This window comes from Python bivittatus, unplaced genomic scaffold, assembly GCF_059951505.1.
Source record: "Python bivittatus isolate LINGU-HERP-01145 unplaced genomic scaffold, Pbiv_v1 ctg000270_np1212, whole genome shotgun sequence".
NCBI classification, from domain to species: Eukaryota; Metazoa; Chordata; class Lepidosauria; order Squamata; family Pythonidae; genus Python; species Python bivittatus.
In genome coordinates this window covers 2,520,873-2,540,984 of record NW_028277050.1, presented here as the reverse complement: position 1 = coordinate 2,540,984, position 20,112 = coordinate 2,520,873, and the positions used below count along the sequence as shown (strand labels likewise).

The 20,112-nt window shown below is 40.2% G+C and overlaps 1 protein-coding gene across 1 annotated transcript; it reads left to right on the top strand.

Annotated features, from left to right (window-relative positions):
- The first annotated feature begins 1,139 nt into the window (after positions 1-1,139).
- Positions 1,140-19,780, top strand: HAO2 (hydroxyacid oxidase 2). The gene is made up of 8 exons (XM_007441521.4): positions 1,140-1,355; positions 3,097-3,249; positions 5,049-5,200; positions 9,824-10,107; positions 13,004-13,219; positions 16,678-16,836; positions 18,684-18,753; positions 19,628-19,780. Exons 2-8 carry the CDS (start codon positions 3,119-3,121, stop codon positions 19,681-19,683), a joined length of 1,068 nt encoding a protein of 355 aa, XP_007441583.1. The 5' UTR covers positions 1,140-1,355; positions 3,097-3,118; the 3' UTR covers positions 19,684-19,780.
- The last annotated feature ends 332 nt before the right edge of the window (positions 19,781-20,112 follow it).

Here is a 20,112-nt window from a genome sequence, read left to right as displayed (position 1 = left end):
CCACTTCATTGTCCATTCTAAGGCTGGTTGCTGTACCTGTTGTCAGCAGTTTGGACTGTTTTCCATTTAATCTTAGTCCCATTTTTCACTGTGTTCCTTGACTTTCATTACTAGAACTTGCAGATCTTTTGCATTTTTTGGCTATCAGAGTAAGGCCTTCAACATAGTCCAGGTTATTGATCTTTCTTCCTCCAATTGTAAAACCATGTTCATCTTCTTCCAATCCAGCTTCCCTCAACACATATTCACATATTGGTTGAATAAATAAGGGGAGAGTATACAGTCTTGTCTCACCCCTGTATGCCAAAGAGTTTACTTCATTGGATAAAAACGCCTTAAGAATCACACTTTGCATCTAAAACTCACCAAACTTCTAAAGGTGGATTCATTCATTTGCATAATAGAACTGGGTTTTAAAAAAGAAAGTGTACAAAGGTTAACAGCTGGCTTACTATTGTTAAAAGGTGAAATTTTAAAGAAAGAAAGAAAAGTATGGTCAAGCCCCCTGCAGTTGCACACGGACCTCCTGGCCTTCGTAGGAAATTGAGTTCTTGCAATGTAAATAATGGCTCTCAGACAACCAGGGTGGGGTTGGGGGTGGGAGGAAGGGCTCAGTATCCAGAGAATATGGGCAGAATCTAAGGGGTGAAATTTGTGCCATTTTCTCTGCATGTACTAATAGCAGATGAATGAACTAACAAGAGTCAAAATGAAATTTAGGAATTGCACTGTCTGCTTACTTGCCTGTTCTTGCTTTGAAAGGTCCATGATTTCTTGTATCTGTAGCAGTTCCTCCTGTAATTCCTCCTGTAGCAGTTCCACCTGTAAAAAAGCCCTCTTTTGTCCTTACAAGCAAGCTTCTATGGGGAAGAACAAATTACATAAGGAAACATTTAATTGTTATAAATATATGTGCTAACTAATTGCTAAACATATGAGTATCTAGGATTGAATCGTAGATTCTGAAGAAATCTGCCAATTATAAATGCTCCTGAAAGTATGCAGATCTTCCCTGGGATATACATTGTAAGACACAAGAGCTCTACCCATGTTTTTTTTTTCCACGCTGCTTTCTGCATAATGATTTCATCATTCTTGCTTCTGTAAAGTTTCCAGGGCTTTGGATATGCAACTAACATTGCATGATCAGAGCGTTTTCAGAACAGGACAAACAGTACAAAGTTTATTGCGGAAGTTAAGATTTAATCTCTTGAAGCAGTTTATTAAATCTCTAACATCTATCCTTCACAAACTGAGGAACTCCTGTTCTTACTAAGAGCTCGTACACATTCCACGTTCTTTTAAAAACCCTGCTGGAGCAAAGTCTTTTATCTGCTGCCATTCCAGTACTAAAAGTAAGTTTTTAGAAGGGTATGGGAGGAAAATGGATGATGGGGCAAGGCGTGCAGCTGGACAATCTGTAATTTGGCTTGTGTAATTCTGTTTCATATACTGTATTTTGTTTAATTTTCTCTTGTCTCCATTTTTTAAGTTTTAAGTTTAAATATCATACAACTGTGTTGCATTTGATCATTACTTCTGAGCTTTTTCACTTTGCTGGTCATCAACCATAATTACTGTAAATAAATTTGAATTTGAATTTGAATTTACATTTACATTTGTACAACTTTGTTCTGCTCCTGCTACTGACAGACTTTTATCTGATAACAAGGACATTTCCAGCAATAATTGTTTCCTTCCATATGGTGATATTAATCTTCAGAAAAGTTTACATGCTTATTTTGATAAGTTATTTTGTAAATCATTGTGAAGCAGTTGTTGTGACCCACCTAGGATCACTGTGAGATAGATAGCTATATAAGATAGATATAGAGAGACACACAGACAGACAGATATGAGAGAGAGAGAGAGAGAGAGAGAGAGAGAATGTCCAAGGAACCGTGGGAGAGACATCACACCTAAAAAGGCCTTACTAGGTTTCTCTCCTTGAGAACTTCCTTTCTTTGGAGAATCTCCATTTATTTGTTCCCAGCTAGACAAACCTATGCCTCTCCTTGTACCTTTCCAATGACAGCTAAAGTGACTTAGTCAGCTTTGTGCCCTAGGGCATTTTAGACTGTGGGGCCCTTAGGCGATGACTCCTTCCTCCTTCCATGATCTGCCACACATTTCAAAGGCTCAGACTGTGGGGCTCCTGAGATTGTGGGGCTGTAGAGCTCAGCCTGAAAGTTCAGCCTTAACTGTATCACTGGCAGATTCTGTTTATTTTGTTCAGCATGACCAATCTGTAGCCTTTCCAGGCAAGATAGATCAAGAGAACTTGACCAGCAGTGTTAAAATTTACAGCAGGGTGGTTATTGCAAATTCTGAATGGGGATTTAGCCCACTCCTGCCCACCTTTTGACATTTATCAATGCAGGCACTTCATTGGAGGCCAATGAAGCATTGTTCTGCACAGAACACACTTGCATTCTATGACTTTATTATGGCTTTCTTTATAATAATTTACTTGTTGAAGTTCCAACTTCTACTTATTGATCAGATTCCCTCCCTACCTATTCTAGAGTCTACTGAGCATTTTACAGTTTGACTGATCACACATGGTGGGTTGGGGAAAGTGAATCCTTTGGCACTTATTTCTGTCCTACAAATAAGCTTCAAGAATATAATAATGCAAAATAATACATGTACCTGTCCTTTTCTTGTAGAAGATTTTTTCTTACCAAAAGGCATTAATACGTGCATCTTGTGGCAATTATTTTATTTTTCCAACCCTGGCTGATATCAAAAAGCTATCAAGGGTTGGGCCTGGTTACTGCCTGAATGGGTGATGACCAAGAAGTACCAGGTCTATAAACTAGGCAGGGAAGTAAACTTTACATTTTAATCCTTTTTGGGGTGAAGGTGAATATAAATGTATAATATAGCAATAACTTGGGATTACAACAATAAATTTTGCTTGGCTTACCTTTCTGAAATAACCTAAATGAACTCCAGATGCTTTTGTGAGATCTTGCTCATCCCTTAGATAATAGGTTCTTGACTGTAACACTATTTCTTTTTCAAGTTTATTTCAGGGTTTTCACCTGGAATTCTATACTTGTCATATTTATTCAGTCTCTCTCTTTCTACCAGGTTCCTCCCGCTTTGCTTTGAAATGGCCCTTGTCTGTTTGTCAGACTTTGAAGCTTATGCTAAAAAGCATCTTCCCAAGGCCGTCTGGGATTATTTTGCAGCGGGTGCTGATGAATGTTATACGCGAGAAGACAATCTCATGGCATATAAAAGGTAGGATAGAAAGTAAGGAAAGAAAATACCATATTTATCGGCATATAACACGCACAGGCGTATAACACGCACCTTAATTTTAAGAAGGAAGTTTGAGTAAAAAATCTTAAATTTAAAATAAATGACTTGGAAGCAACATAAAGGGAGCTCTGAACTTCTTGTTTATTAATATTTATACCACTTATAAGCTAAATACATAATATGAAGGAAAAAGCACCTCTTTGAATGAAGAAAAGTGATGTTTCCCGAGCTCGCGCTAGCGTGAGCAATGAAAACACAGTTTTCGCTCACGCGAGCAATGGGAAGTGCCAGTTTTCACTGGCTCGCACATCCGCCGCTCACCTCCTGCTCTGCGGAGCTGCCCTGGTTACAGCCCTGGCTCAGATGAAGGCTCTATTCTCCCAGCCCTGCCGCTTGAATATTGGCATATAACATGCATCTAGGATTTCAGCCCCAAATTTTAAGGAAAAAAGTATGTGTTATACACCGATAAATACAGTAACTACTTATAAGTGAATCAGATGTGTCCACATTGAGATCTAGCAGCAAGCCAACTGAATTATTATTCTCTTGACCCACTATCTGATACAAACTCAGCTAGATGCGAATGATCTGGTATTCACCAGACTAGAAATTTGATTTAGGAAAAGAAATTGACTGTGATTATGTTAACAGATGATGTCTCATAACATCCTAATTTTGATGGGTGTTCTGGTCACTTCTCACACTGTGACACAGTGTAGCCTGTTACAACAGTGAGCAGCAGAGAGTAATCACTGCCTGGATGGTTAAACCTGAGCTTCTAGTTACCTCAGAGTTGTTGAAATAGTTCCTGGTCCCACTTTTGCTACAGGAAACAATCAAGCCTTTCAAAACATAAGGAGTCTCATAGTATCTGCCCAACGGAGGCAGGGCATCCATTTAGATTATTAACAAGGCATTTACAAATCCCTGTTTCTTAGCCAGCACGATCCCTGCACTTGTGGAGACACTAGGTTGGGAAAGCTAAGGTTACATAATAAAAAGACTGACTGCATGCAACTTTTGTATCCAAGTAAGAAAGATGGCTGTTTTCTCTCTTCCCTGTTCTAGTCCCTTCCTCGCTGTTCAAAAAAGATTACCATTCATTGTCCATCACTGTAAAAGTTAACTGAAGGATAGAACTGAGTAAATGCAAAGGTAACTTTTGTTTTAATAGACTGTGGCATCTCTCCTTCAGAGGCCATTTGGTGTAGTGGTTAAAGATGCCGAACCAGGAGTGGGAAAACCTGATTCTAGTTTTCCCTTAGGCACAAAGCCAACTGGACAACTTTTGGCAAGTCCCTGTCTCTCAGGCAGAGGAGGAAGGCACCAGCAAACCACTTCTGAAAACGTTGTCAAAAAAACAGCATGGACATCTCCATGCAGTCACTAGGAATCAAGACTAGCAACACCAAAAGCATTCGCCTTCACAAGGCTGCACTCATAAGATACCTTTTCCATGTGCCTTGCAAACTGAGCAAGTCCAGTGCCATTGTAGGGCTATCAGATCTGGAGAAAAAATCTGGGCAACTAGATGGCAGTAGTGACACACATACCATTTTTGCAGTGCACATCTGGTGGCTCTCAGCCACTGCAGAATTCAAGATTCAAGAATTCAAAATCTAGGATATTGCTTGAGGTTATTATGATAAATTGAATAATGGATAGGAAGAGAAACGGATAAGCAGATAGATATGGAGGTTTCATTTCTTTGGACTTTCTTTGGAAATATCATAGCTCTTATGATACCTGCTGCTTCTGCTCTCTCCTTCCCACAGAATCTATTTACGGCCACGTGTGCTCCGGGATATGTCTACAATAGATCCAAGGACCACTGTTCTTGGCTCTGCAATTGACTTCCCAGTGGGGATTGCTCCTACCGGCTTCCACGGTTTGGCCTGTCCGGATGGAGAGCAGAGCACAGCTAGAGGTATGCCAGAATATCTTTGCCTAGCAATGGTAAAGGTCAAGAATAATTTATCATGCAATCAACTGGGATTTGGTATGGGATTATGGCAGGTTCAAAGAAAACAAGTTATTGTAAATCAATCAATGAATCTCTATCTCTATCTATCTATCTATCTATCTATCTATCTATCATCATCTTCTAAACCTATATGGTAATTGTAACTGTAAATTTATAGAGAGAGAACGGAACACGCTACCTGCTTCTCACAGTGTATTTGCATCATGAGTCCACCCAGTTTCTTTCGGCTTGAACTGCTGCACGCAAAATATATGCCACTCTCGGGGACAAGAGTTCCTTAAGCAACCAATTTGACCCCCGCCTAGACAGTGGTGGGCGTGGGAGGACAAAAAAGAGCCTGATGAGTGATCTGCTGCTGCTAAAGCTACTTTTGGAGGTGGGTTCTTGCTTTGCTTTCCCTGTCTGCCATGAAGATTCCTGAGGCAAACACTCCAAAGGGGAGTTTGGCCTTCAGTTGGTTCGATGACCTGTCTGGCCCCTCCCTGCTTTGGCTTTTTATTCATTCCCCTAACACAGCTCAAACGTATATGGCCTAATTGACTGTAGAATTCTGGCTTACTACTTTAATATTGGTGTGTAAATGTGTGTATGTGTGTGATCTGTCTATCATCCATCTATTTATCTATCTATCTATCTATCTATCTATCTATCTATCTATCTATCTATCTGTCTGTCTGTCTGTCTGTCTATCTGTCCGTCCATCTGTCCGTCCATCCGTCTGTCCATCCATCCATCCATCCATCCATCCATCCATCCATCCATCCATCCATCCATTGCCCTCTTCCTCCAATAGAATGGCTGCCGCCTTGCCTGTGACTGCCTGGTCATAAGTCCAGCCGAGGTATTTCACTTGGCCCCATCCCAGTGTTGACTGCACTGCTGCTTACAGTCAGGGAAATGGGGTTGGACTTCTAAGGCAGTCAATATTTGGAAAATATGGACTAGGAACCTACAATGATGTAGGATAATGACTGATAGTCTTCTGTGTAGAAAATATTCTGTTCATTGCTAATACATTTTTTTTGGCCATCGAAATGACAGCTCTGTAACTCAATGTCTCAAAATGGACAATCCCATCATCAGATTGATTACATCTTATGTAGCAACAAGTGGAAAAGTTCTCTGCTGACTTGCAAACATTGCCAAGGGCTGACTGTGAATCAGCCCATTAGCTACTAATCCTAGAAATAGGCATCAGCCTGAAAGAGACTAAAGAGGATCCAACTCTAATGCAATACAACCTTGAATACATTTCTGAAGAATATGAGGCTAGAAACAGATTCAAAGGCCTGGACCTTGTGGATAGAGTGCCTGAAGAATTGTGGGAAGAAATTAAAATGGTTGTAAAAAAAGAGGAAGCCAGAAAGCATATAAAAGTGGAAAGAAATGAAGGACACAGTGGTTTTCAAACAAAGCCATAGAAAAAGCTAAGGAAAAAAACCTGGCACTGATTTTTGGAAAATTAAAGAACTTAATACAAACTTCCAACAGCAGGCAAGAAGAGAAAAAGAGGTATATCTGAACTTGGAATGTAGATAAATAGAACAAAAATAACAATATAGGAAAAACAAGGGATCTATTCAGGAATCATGGGAACCTTCCCATCTCATCTCAGTGACGTAAGGAACAAACAAGGGAAGAAATACATGGAAAACTTGTACAAGAAGACCAACTCAGGTGAGACCATGGTCAAGAAGGAATAATTTGAGGATGAACCAATGGTGCTTCAGGAACAAGTCAGATGGACTAATAGGCAAATAGGAAAGCCTCAAGAGTGGGTGAAATCTCCATAGAGTTCTTAAAAGGGGCTAGGATGGAAACAATATAGATCAAGACAGCCCTCTATCAACAAATACGGGGGGAAAGGCAGCATGGACCACACAGAAAAAAGTCTATCAATGTTGCAATTCCTAAAATGGGAGATTTAAAGGAATGCTATAACTATAGGATAATAGCCCTAATACCTACCGCATGCCAGCTAGATACTGTTGAAAATCCTTCACAAGAGATTAGAGCCCTATATGGAAAGAGAAGTGGCAAGTGAACAGGTAGGCTTCAGAAGGAACAAGGGAACATAAGGTCATATTGCTAATATTAGGTGGATGATGGAAACAGCAACAGAATATCAAGAAGAGCTCTAGTGTTTTATGGACTATATCAAAGCTTTTGGAAATTTCTCAAAGCAATGTATATGCCAAGCATCCAATTCTTCTGATATGAAATCTCTAGAATAACTAGATAAATGGAGGACTGAAAGCTACAGGATTACATCTGCAAGAATTCCATAATGTGGCCAGAGTAACAACAAATATGTTGCTTACAAACAAACAATTCTTTTTATTATGCACTCCCCCATTACAGTCAGAATTCACAAGTAAAAAGTAACAGTTAAAATTACACCAAAGCAATACAATCAACATCTACCATGCAATATTTACAATCACAGTAAAAATAACAATTGTACAACTACTGAGGCTGAAATGGGGTAGGATGCCACGGATGAACTTTTTTTAGTCCAACTCTGGTTGTTTTGCTCTCTGAATGGGGCTGAGTGGAATGGAAGGATTTGGGGAGGGGAGAGAATGGGCCTGAGTATGCTGTGCCCACTGAATCCAGGGACATATCCTCCATTTATCCTGTGGGCCAGTAAAGCTACAGCCTTGCCTCCAGCCTGTCTGGAGGTGGAGCAAGGAAGGAGGAAATAGGTCAGTCCATTGCCAAAGGTAGCCAGCAAACACTCCTGTCATTTTATCTCTCTGTGCCTTGTTACCCAGGCCTTGCTTCCATGCTCTTGAGTCAGCACCATATTCAAAATATAATTTGGCAGGTGCTTAACCAGGCAAAACTCCATCAGGAGGTTCATCTTTATCATACAATGAGAAAAACTGACCTGCACCAGATGCTGGTTAGTCTGCATATTAATCTATCCTGCCAAGTGTAGGTTGCTCCCTGCATGATAATGGCTATGACCAATCGACATCACAGCCATTTAAATCCTAAAAACCACTGGTGCTTAGCCAAGCCTGGATGCAACTCATCCAAAGACTTCTAAGAGGGGCCTTCATACACTAGATGTCCTGGGATCCTGCATTATTGAAATGTGATCACCAGGGGTCAACATCTGTCCAGACCTGGCTTTTTGGCAGGTATGAGTTCCAATTATTTCCAATTCCCCTAGCTAAGACCAAACTTGCTTGGGAGGACAATGGTGAGTTTCCTCCACTGTCTGACATTTTTGCCTTACCACAAATGATTAGGTAAAGATTGAGTGGTGTAGAGAGCGTGACATTATCTTCCTGCCATTGGTGGGCTACAATGGCAGATGAAGACAACTTTTGGGAAGTGGCAAATTTTTATTTCCCACCATCCTCCCCAAAACCACCCAGTAATTCTTCCTTCCTTGTAGAGGAAGGGCAGTCAGTTCAACTGCTAAACGATCAGCCACGTTAGAGAAGGGAATAACCCAAAGAGTCACATATTGACTAAATGTGCAGAAAAGCATTAGCCCAGGAAACAGGAATCAATGGGTAAATCCCAAATGCTTAAACTGATTCTCTGGGTGGTATTCTAAATGGTAAATTGTACTGCCTTGAATGAAAAGGATTCATCCATGATGATTTCAAATGCTAAGACTTGCTCGGGATGAGTCCCTACCTATGTGGGGGACCAGGGAAATATCCTCCCCTATTGCAGTTAATGGCAGACACAAGGAGTACAATTCTGTGATCACAGGGCAAGGGGATAGTTAACCCCACTCTCCCCTCTTGCATCCCCACAGAGATAATCTCCTTTCCAAGGCTGCAGGAAAGTTTACAGGAAAAAACCCTCCCATAAAGGGAAGTTGAATCTAACCTAATCTGAATTAAGCCCCAAGGAGAGACATGTTGGAATTGCAGCTTGGAAGGCAAGGGTTAAACCTATTTTTCTTCTAGTACGGAGTCTCATTTTTCAAAAAATCACACCCGGAGTTCACGTAATTACGTAAAGGCAAAATAACAGCACCACTGCACCTTCATCATTTGGAAACGAACAAGATCAAAGCAAAGTGGGGGAACTCATTTCTAGTCCAAATATGCAAAGTGTGATGGCATTCATTACACCGAAGAGCTGCCTCTTAATTTACAGTCTCCGTGCCTTTGGTGACATGTTTGAAAATAGCAAGAATCTTAATTCTCATCTACAGCCAAACTTTTAAACATTCCACATGTGGATACTGTATTTGTTGGCATTTGTCAGAAGAGGAATCTACTTTCTGAACAGGTGAATGTAATAAAACCAGCTTCCCCAATTGGTCTCTCCACAACAGCAGCATCTGTAGGGCAATTTTAGCCCTGACCCTTTGTACCTGCACACAATGTTGATGCACATACAAAAGGGGTGGGGCTTCAATTACGGTGCTCCCAGCACCATCTTGCCTGCTTTGACCCCTCCCCAGGAGAACACCACAGTCCTAGAATTGGGACTTATTGGCTGCATGGGAAGCACCACATCGTTAAGGCCGGGCCTTAATTATAGAACCAAAGAAGTCAGTTTTGACTCTCCCCCTTCTCTCCGCATTTTCTAAAGCTGCAGAAGCTATGAACACCTGCTACATAGCCAGCACATATTCCACTTGCTCTGTGGAAGAAATAGTTGCTGCCGCACCAACTGGTTTACGATGGTTCCAACTCTACCTCCACCGGAAGAGGACATTCTCAGAGCAGCTGGTGCGACGGGTGGATTCATTGGGATTCAAAGCCCTGGTGCTCACTGTTGATGTACCGTACACCGGCAAAAGGCGGAATGACATTCGCAACAACTACCAGTTCTTGAATTCCATCCAGGTGAAGAACTTTAAAGGCGCTTTTGAGGTTAGTAAACTCCTAAAACCCATCAGTTTAAGAAAGCATGTGAGGGGGGAAGGTGGACCTTAGAATCCAAACATGCTGCACGTTTTAGAAACTTGGTTGAGTTTCCCAAATGTGCAGCATGCAAACTAGGGTTTAGAATTCCCTATCTATGTAGCTTCCATCACTAAGGCATAAACTGTTTTTAAGGCAGAACCCTGGCTGAATTAATGATGTGACAATGCGGACCTCACCCTAAACTATGTCACCTTCCCAAAGTGTAATTTCATGTGATGTTTGAACACAGCAAGTCAGCATGTACAGAATTCATTTCTGAGATATTATCTTCTGGATTACTAATAACCGATAATGTTAACAGATCCCTCCCCCGAAAACCATTTACAAATTCCAGTGTTAATTACTGATCAGTTATGTCTGATGGCTGGGCAGATGGGTGAATGGCCATCAGTTGAGGAAGCTGTAATAATGGATTTCTGTATTTGACAGAAATGGATAATCTCCTTGCATTCTATTGTTCTTAAGCAAATATCTATATTTGATATTCCATTGCTAGCACTTGATATTTGACATTTAAATGGCATTGGATGTCTAATATTTACTACTGATATGAGTACATGTGGTATTGTCAAGGATACTTCATTTTTATTTTCCCTGTGGAAATTCCCAAACTCAACATTTCCCAGCCATTACTTTGCCTTTTTGGCCTTAGGCCAGAAACCCCACCAAAAGGGCCTTTTTGGCTAAATGAGAAAGCACTTATCTGGAGTGCTTCACACCACATCTTAAGCTTCCACGGCACAGCCATTGTGTCAATATAGTTCTTTGTGCTCCACATACCTTGGTTATTCACACAGAAAATGATGAACACCATTATATATAACGTGTAATAAAACACTGAGCAATCCAAAATTAAATCTATTGCATTCCTCTAAATAAGCTCAAAAATCATTGAATAGCTGGGGAGGGGGAGGAATCCTGATCTAGATTTCTGTATGTACTTTACATATTTGTACTTGAGAGTCAGAATTGTGCATCTTCTGGAAGGGGTTTTTTACAGGCTTTCTCTAGGCTCAAACTGTAGGAATGGTCAGGACGTGGAAAAAAGAGAGCGTTCATTTTTATGAAAAGTCAGGCAACTCTTAAACTCTGCAAGGTTTGAAGGCCCCGGTGAGGACAGCCTTTGTCAGCTCTTTAAGATGGCAATGCCCAACTTTCAGTGATGGATCATGAAGGGGGGGAAGTGGATTTCCTAGTTCCGCCTTCCTTTCCCTGGGAAAAGAGTCATGCAAAGGCAATGCAGTGGAGTCCTTGGGGTTCTCTGAGCTTGGTTGTTTTCTTGCAAACGTTTCATTACCCGGCTAGGTAACATCTTCAGTGTTAGAATGGAGTGGGGTTTGCTCTCTATTTATATACAGTGGCATGTCCTGCCAGTGTTGGTGGGGGTGTGGGTTTGTCTCTTTTGAACAATGTGTAGATGTTGTTTATCTCTATGTGCCTGTTGATGGCTGCCTTGTCTGAATACCAAGCTTCCAGGAATTCTCTCACATTTTTGGATTTAGCTTGGTCTAAGATGCTGACAGTTCCCCAGACAATAAAAAGGAAACAAAAGACCAGAACAGCTCCTCACCAGCAATCATCACCCAAATGAGCAGAGATTAACACCAAGATTATCACCAGACATACAATCAAGCAGTAAACAATACCCTAATCAAGGAACTACCAGAGGGTTGGGGGAAACAAAACCCCCACCCCCACCAACACTTGCAGGGCAAGCCACAGTATATAAACAGAGAGCAAACTCCATCCCATTCTAGCACTGAAGATGCTATTAGCCGGGTAACGAAACATTTGCAAGAAAACAACCAAGCTCAGAGAACCCCAAGGACTCCACGGTTCAACCCTGAGCTACACATATTCTCTTCTAAAGGCAATGCAGTCCAAAACAGCAAGAAGCTTTCCTGGCTACCGTATATGAATTCTTTAGATAATTGCATCTTTATCCATCTCTACCAGGCTGTACTAAGCAATGACCAGGAAAAAAAAGAAAAGAAATCTCCTTTAACTATGAAAGGGAATCTGGCACTGCTTCACTGCTAAATTACATCTTGCCTTTCCTCTTCCTGGATCTCTGTCTCTCTCCCCCAGGGAGGGAAGCTCACATTGCCCTTTCTTCCCATGTTCTGTGGTTCTTCTTGGGTTAGCTTTGTGGCTCAGCAGGTTCCATCTGCTCCACCTCACTCCCTGTGAAGCAAAGGCACTTGTTTAAATGGCCCCTCTTGTACCACTGAGCTTGGCCTCTCCTTTCCACTGCTGGCTTTTCAGGTAAGGAGAGCACTGAACCAGAGGGGACAAGCTCTTGCGCACCCTGAGGTTGATCTGAGGGGTGGACGCCCTCAGCTTAGAAGATATTTGAACACTCATTGTCACAACTCTTGCAATCTTACAAGGCTTCCTTGTGGCAAAATAAGGAATGGCAAAATATTCCCAAAAGACTGGTTGTATACTATTAGTTGAAAGATGAAGCACCAGAAGATTTTTGGAGATGTTCATGAAATTTCCCAGCTTTAAGGTCTGGTGCCCTGGTCTTTTCGTTACCTAAACAGAAGGTGCCTGTTACAACATGTTGTAGAGTACTTAGGTGTATTCAAGGGTTCCATGGGACGTATGGAAGGCATTTGGAAGCTCCTCATGAAAAAATAGATTTTTCTAGAACAGTAGACATTAACAAATGCATCCATGAGAGGAAATAAAAACTACAGTATATCCAAATCTAACCACACTACTGGAGAAGTGTGACATTATAATGCTGTTGTAGGGCCAATAAGCCAGCATTTGCTTAGACCTATGTATTAACAGAACACACAATGGCAAAGAAGTTTCCATCTCCTCTCTTCTTCAGGATGAAGACCAGACAGAATATGGTCTGCCTCCTGGCTCCATAGACCCTTCTGTCAACTGGAGTGACATCACCTGGCTACAGAGCCTGACCCGCCTGCCAATCATCATCAAGGGGATTCTGACAAAGGAAGATGCTGAGCTGGCAGTGAGACACGGCGTTCAAGGGATAATTGTATCCAACCATGGAGGAAGACAGCTAGATGGGGTCCTTTCAACCGTAAGTCATGAGCCATTATTTATTCTATTTGCAACCAGGCTATAGCAAACAATGTTGCATTTCATTGTAAGGGTCCTTCCCGAGTAAAGTTGAAAAAGTATAACCCCATTCAAAATATAAGTTGCAGAATTCTGTTTTTCCAGAGCTAACAAAGGTAGGCAGCTCTATGCTAGAAATCCCCACAAGAATGTGTTATGGATACTCTAGCGCCAGAAAAAGACTTTGCCCATTCCAAAATGGTTGCAATGATATGAGTAGACATTCATAATTTACCTAATTCTAAAGAGGACAAGTTCCAAGAATCTAAGGAAAGAGAAGAGATAAAATCTTAGTTTCAAAAGATAAAACTCCTTTCTTTTGAACCCATGTCCATTTCAGAGATGGCTTCCCAGGGAAGAAACTGAATGCAGTGTAGAACCCCAAATGTCAAATCATATATTTGCCTCCACAAATCAAAACAAAATTATTCTTCTGCAAATCCTCATTCCCAATAGCTCTGTTTCTGGCGCTGAAGAAAACATACGGTGTCAGGAGAAACAGGGGCAGAAGGAGACAAGGAACAGTATTTCATCCAGTAGTTACCTTACCTGAGGAAAGTGAGTTAGCAGATATATGGATCTCTGTGTTTTATAAGAGACCTGAGGACATTGAATTTGTGGTGTTAAAACTTTTGCCAATTTGATTATGAAACTGAAAAATACATTGTCGCTTTCTCTCTCTCTCTCTCTCTCTCTCACACACACACACACACACACACACCCCTAGAACAGTTGCAATTACAGGTAGGTTGCGATTCGTGCAAGTTTGAATAATGCGATATTTGATTTAGTGCAAATTGTAAATTGTGTAACGTGACCCAAAATTCAGTTAATTCAAGGCTAATGCATGTGCAATTGAGGCTAGTGCATGCACAGTTGCGGTTGGGGTTCGAGATGCTGCTAATCTTCGTGTGTACAAAATGGAGAACAAGAAGATTCCATCAGAGAAAAACAGGAACGTGCGAGTGAATGAGTTCACTCTCAAGGAATTTGAAGGTAACTTTCAAGCTGTGGAAGTCGTGAAGCAAAAAATTATGGATGCTGACCCTAACCTTGATCAAAGCATGCAAATTCACCAGGATGTGGATAAAGCACGCTGTGTCAGCGTATGTATGAAGCATATGCATGAAGATTTAAAGAAAGAGAAAACTGTTCAGTATATGCTGCTAAAATATTCTGAGAGACAATAAAGACATTTTTGTCAGTGTAAGCTTACCTTTAGGAATGACATTTAGATATTTTTTTGCTTTTATTTTGCTTTCTATAATTACTCTGTGACTTTGTTAACCATACATTTAAATGTGTATCCTTTTATCTTTTTATCCTTTTTATTCTTTACTGTACTGTTTCATTAATATACATATAAAATTTATGTTTAAAATTTTCATTGCCTATTTCCATCAAGCTGGAACCAATTACCTTATTTTCCATAGAAATATCACTTTGAATAGTGTGAATTCAAATAATTTCATGGGATTCATTAACTGTACTAATCAAGACCTATCTGTCGTAAAATAAAAATAAAAGATATATTTTGATGCTTGAGTGCTAATTTTCCCATGGATATGTAATTTTAACATGTACATGCAACCTTTTAGCTTATTAGTCAATATTTAGAAATACATATGGTGATATTTGGTGGTGATTTAAAAAACCCTTTTAAGGATATAGATTTGTAAGCTATCTCACCGATCCCTTTTCTTAAGTAAAAAAAGAACACTTGTCTAGTTTTTAGTAATGTATGAAACATTGGCTTACTTCATTAACATGTACTGTTTTTATGTATTTCCGATTTCTCATAATATTTTCCGAATAAGAAAAAGCCAATGGAACTGTCTGCCTTTCCATTCAAATTGCTGACCTTCAAAGCAGTTCCGCAACCTTGGGAACTTTAAGAGGTGTGGACTTCAACTCCCAGAATTCCCCAGCTGGCTGGGGAATTCTGGGAGTTGAAGTCCACACCTCTTAAAGTTCCCAAGGTTGAGGAACACTGCTTCAAAGGATAGGGTAAGACAGTCTCATTCTGATGTGAAAGCTATATTTGGGGGTTTCTTCCAGTATCCTTAGTCATCAAATCTTTAAGCTCTCATTTTTAAATACATTTGAGGGGGATATAAATCACTCAGAAGAGGCACTGCTTATATCAAGGGTACCTACCAATGCATTTGTTAGCATTGCCAGATAAACTCCCGAGGCATAATTTAGGTGAGTGTGAGAAAAGGAAAGGTTGACACCAGTATAACTGTAGCATCAGCGGCCCAATCCCATTTAAGAAATTCCTTAGTTGTGTCTCTCTGTGTTTTTTCCAAAGAAAGGTAGGGAATCTAATTAACGAATCTCCCTAATCTTTAGAAGTATCAAATGGACATTCATGTCAATGTACACACAAGCAAAGCAGGTATGAATGCAATCTCAGAATGAACTTGCCCTGGGAAGTATCCTCTACCATCCATACTAGTTTAGGGGAACCAAATGATGTTGTGAGGGTGCTGCGCCTCCCAAATATCTGCACCCCTGAAGGAATCACATAATTCTGCCTGATGTGATCCAGATGTCTTAACTCTCAGAAATACTTTAAAATAATACCTTTAGTAGTAGGCATGTTTGCTGCCTTGAGTTATATATGAAAAGGAGGGATTAAAAATCTAATCTGAAAGGAGGAGGAGGAGGAGGAGGAGGAGGAGGAGGAGGAGGAGGAGGAGAAGAAGAAGAAGAAGAAGAAGAAGAAGAAGAAGAAGAAGAAGAAGAAGAAGAAGAAGAAGAAGAAGAAGAAGAAGAAGAAGAAGAAGAAAAAGTTTATTTTATATCTATCCATCCAGTTTCTAGGCTGCCCAACCCTCAAATATTCACCTGGCCATCCATCCATCCATCCGTCCATCCAATTGCTAGGCTCCCCAACTTCAAAAGTGACTCTGGGAGGCTTTCACAAAATTAAAAACAGAATAAACATCATAGTATAACATATAACAAAACAGCAATAAAAGCATTACTGTACATCACAGACATTAAACCTTTACAGCAGCTATTAATAAAAATAAAAAGGAAGTCTTGCAAAAGGTTTTAATCAGCTTTTGCAAAACTTGTTAACTGGGGTCTCTCTTGGGAGGGAATTCATGAGCTTAAGCACAGCCCCTGAAAACTCATTTCCTCCTCCCAACCAAATGGATATCAGGGCTTGTTGGATATACAAGAGGTTCTTGGCAAAAAATCTCAATAGACAACCAGGTTAGTACAGAAGAAGGCATATGTCCTTCAGACATTCTGGTCCTCAATCATTCAGGACTTTCTCAGCATGTCAAACTATATCACTGGAAACTAACTGGAAATGGGTGTAGTTGTTTTAGTTAAGAACTCACACTCACCCCATCCCATGCAACTATGATAATTTAAATTAATTAATCTGATTGGTCATCTTTCCAGATTGCTGCTCTGGTTGAAGTTACTACTGCCGTGCAAGGCAAAATCGAAGTTTACTTGGATGGTGGAATACGAACTGGAAACGATGTATTAAAAGCACTGGCACTTGGAGCAAAATGTGTCTTCATTGGAAGGCCTACTATGTGGGGTCTGGCCTACAAGGTGAACATATGTCCCTGCGTATGAGTGATGATGATAAAAATTTGAAGATGAATAGCTGTCTCTTTATGCAAACAACTGAAGCCAGTTTCCCCACTTTCTTTATGTTTGCACTCCTCAGATAATGTTTCCCATTTGATTTTGTACTACATGCCTGTTTAATGATCAAGTTGACTGTACAAACCTGATTTATTTAATGAGCTTCAATACATCTGCATGTATTTACACCCACACACATATTTTTAGATTCACTTCAAGCTTCTGATGCAGCAGCCTCTTAGCAAGACAAGCTCATTCTGTTATGATTCAGGCAAGGATAGCAGAGGAAGATCTCTTGCAGAATGGGAGTTTTAAACCTAGTTGATCATGCACCGTAGGGAAGGCTGGTATTCAGAAAGTAGAAGCCCAATCTTTACCATCGAGTCCTAGAATTTAGCCTGGGTCTCTCATGTACTTGAGCACGTCTCTGCCTTTTTACAGACCGTGATACCCTTTCCTATAACGATAAACCTAATGATAACAACAACAAGCTTTCCTGAATTTTATGATAGCTAGAGGCATGGGAAATTTAGAGAAAGTGGAAAAGAAGGGAGTGGTGGCATGCTGTCGGATCAGGGTAACTGCAGTAAAATGAGAGAGCTGTAATCAAACTGTTCTGGAGAAAATTGGACTACCTCCTTGCAGGGCATCTGCAGGAGAGTCAAAAACGTCAAGAAGGTAGCCATGATCACACAATCAAAGCCTTGCCCCCTTTTACATGTGTTTTTACACAACACACATTAAAAAGGGCAGGACTTCGATTACACAATTAGGGCTGCCATCTTGCCTTTTCTGACTCCCCCCCCCCCAATGCCCCTGTTTCAATTGATAGAATTGATTGTTTCAATTGATAGAATCTGGTCTTTGTTCTGGGCCCACCTGGGAATTGTATCCCCTAATTCAGAATTGATCCTTGTTTTCCTCCCTGGTTTCAATTTCTTTCTGGTAATGAGCTATGTTGCAAATAAAATACTGTAGAATAATAATAATTAGTGGGAATATAAAACCCATGATCCTTAGATTTCCCTGGGAACAGATTTTCAAGATACTATAATTTACTCCACTAAGCACAAGCAATTGTACTGAATGTAGCTCACTAATGACTTTCTGATCTCAAGAATCCACACATCATTTATTGATGAGATACACATCTCAGAAACAGCAAATGGTTTTCAAAATTATGTACAAAACAGGATAGCTTTATTATTTTTTTAAAAAATCAATAGATATATCTTGGACCTTTAAAAAAATCTTCTCAAGGCATTTATATGAACACCTACGTACTTTGGTGGAACTTACATACAAAAAGATTGAATGGAGGTTAAATATGTAAATGAAAACAGAGACAGATTTTATGGATTTTCTTTTTAATTCATGAAAAAAAACTTGCAACCCAAAATAGTACCAAGAAATCTAGATAGTAAATGAAGTGGTTCATGCAGATTCATACATATCTAATATCTAGTTCAAACTTCCCTGCTGTGCTAATTTATTTGGTCTCTTAGCAATGCTGTTAGAGATATCAAAGACTGCCATATACTCTTGGGAATGGCTGAGAGAAAAGTAACATTTTTTTGAGAACTGGAAGTGGAACAAAATCAGCCTTTCCACAGTCATGGCACCAGCATCTTGCTCAGATGGGGTCCACGGGTTTTACATAGCTTTAAAAGCTGACAGTTCTGATTAGAAACAAAAGAACAATAAATACATAGACAACATCAAAGAAAACGCCATTACTGAGAGCGTAGCAGGATTCTCTATCTTCAAGCTGTTAGCCACATCATTTACAATGCCATTTGTTTTTGGAACAGGGTAAAGAAGGACTTCAAGAAGTTTTGAAGATTTTAAAAGATGAATTTTGTTTGTCCATGGCTCTCACGGGTAAATACATTTTTAATTTATGGTTGTATTTTAATTTTTCATTTCTTTGATTGGTATGTCTCTATGCATTGATTAGATGTGGACCTGACTCTAGAACTACTCTGAGCAGCTTAAAATGGAAAAACAAGGGAGAATCTGAAGCAGCCGTTCGACCATATCCCATACACAAAATAAACACTGACAAGGCTCCACAAACACTCTGCCCCAAGGCCAGGGAGAACAGCCATGTTTTTAAGGCTCCTGGAACATCGTAAGGGTTGAAGCTACGTGGGTCTCCGGGGGGACATCACTCCAGAGGACAGGTGCCATGAGTGAGAAGGCACGCTTCCTGCATTCCAATAAAGAGCGTTTTTTGACTGAAGGGACTTGAAGGGCACCAACTCTGCCCAGGGGAGATAGGCAGTCCTTCAAATAACCAGGCCCCATGTCCTGAAGGGCTTTGTAAGTAGTAACCAGCACCTTGAATTGCACCTGGAAGTGTAATAGAAGCCAGTGCAGCTCACAGAGCAGTTTACCTCAGCTAAGCAAATTCAATATAACTTTGATATAGTCAGTCTCAAAATTCATTAGGAAAATTTGTAGAGGAAGGCATTTTTCAGCTGACAAGAAATTCATTTGGATTTGAAAGACAGGGAAAGGAAAAAAATGCAAAATTAGATTTCCATGTTTAAAAAAGAGTTAGAAATCTACCTCAGTTCATCTGCTCATAACAAGGAACTTAAACATGTTTTACTTTATTTTATGTATTTTATTTTATTTTTTGATGTGCCTTAATTTTTTTCGTGATGTGCCTTAATTTTTTTCGTGATGTGCCTTAATTTTTTCTGGGTGTACTAAGTTGCTTTAACTATTTGCATATTTTCTTTTCATTTAGGATGTAAAAACGTCTCAGAAATTGGCCGGCATCTTGTTCAGTATTCCAAGTTGTAAAGAACTTTTCTGCAGCACTCATCAGACCAGCAGCACTATGCTAGCTAAAGAAAGAGCTCTGAGTGATTAAAAATGAGGGAGAAAACCCAGTCACCAACCACATGTCAGAAAGTTCATTTCATGAGAATTTGCAGTCCCCTAAAATGAATGGGACACAGCAGCTTATAGCTGACCTCCACTTGACTGTGAACAACTGGGAGATCCCATCCCTTCGCATGTCTGTGTTCATCATACCCAGCTAGGAAACATTCCTTAAACACTTTCCATTTTACCACATCCTCTTCCCTAGATTAAGTGTGTGAAATGCCATATTATCCAGTGATTTATGTGTTTCACTTAGAATAACAGAATCAGAAAATCATGGAATCACTTACTTGGAATGGCACAATTAGGCCACTGAGTTCAAGTACAACTCAATGATGAAATCTG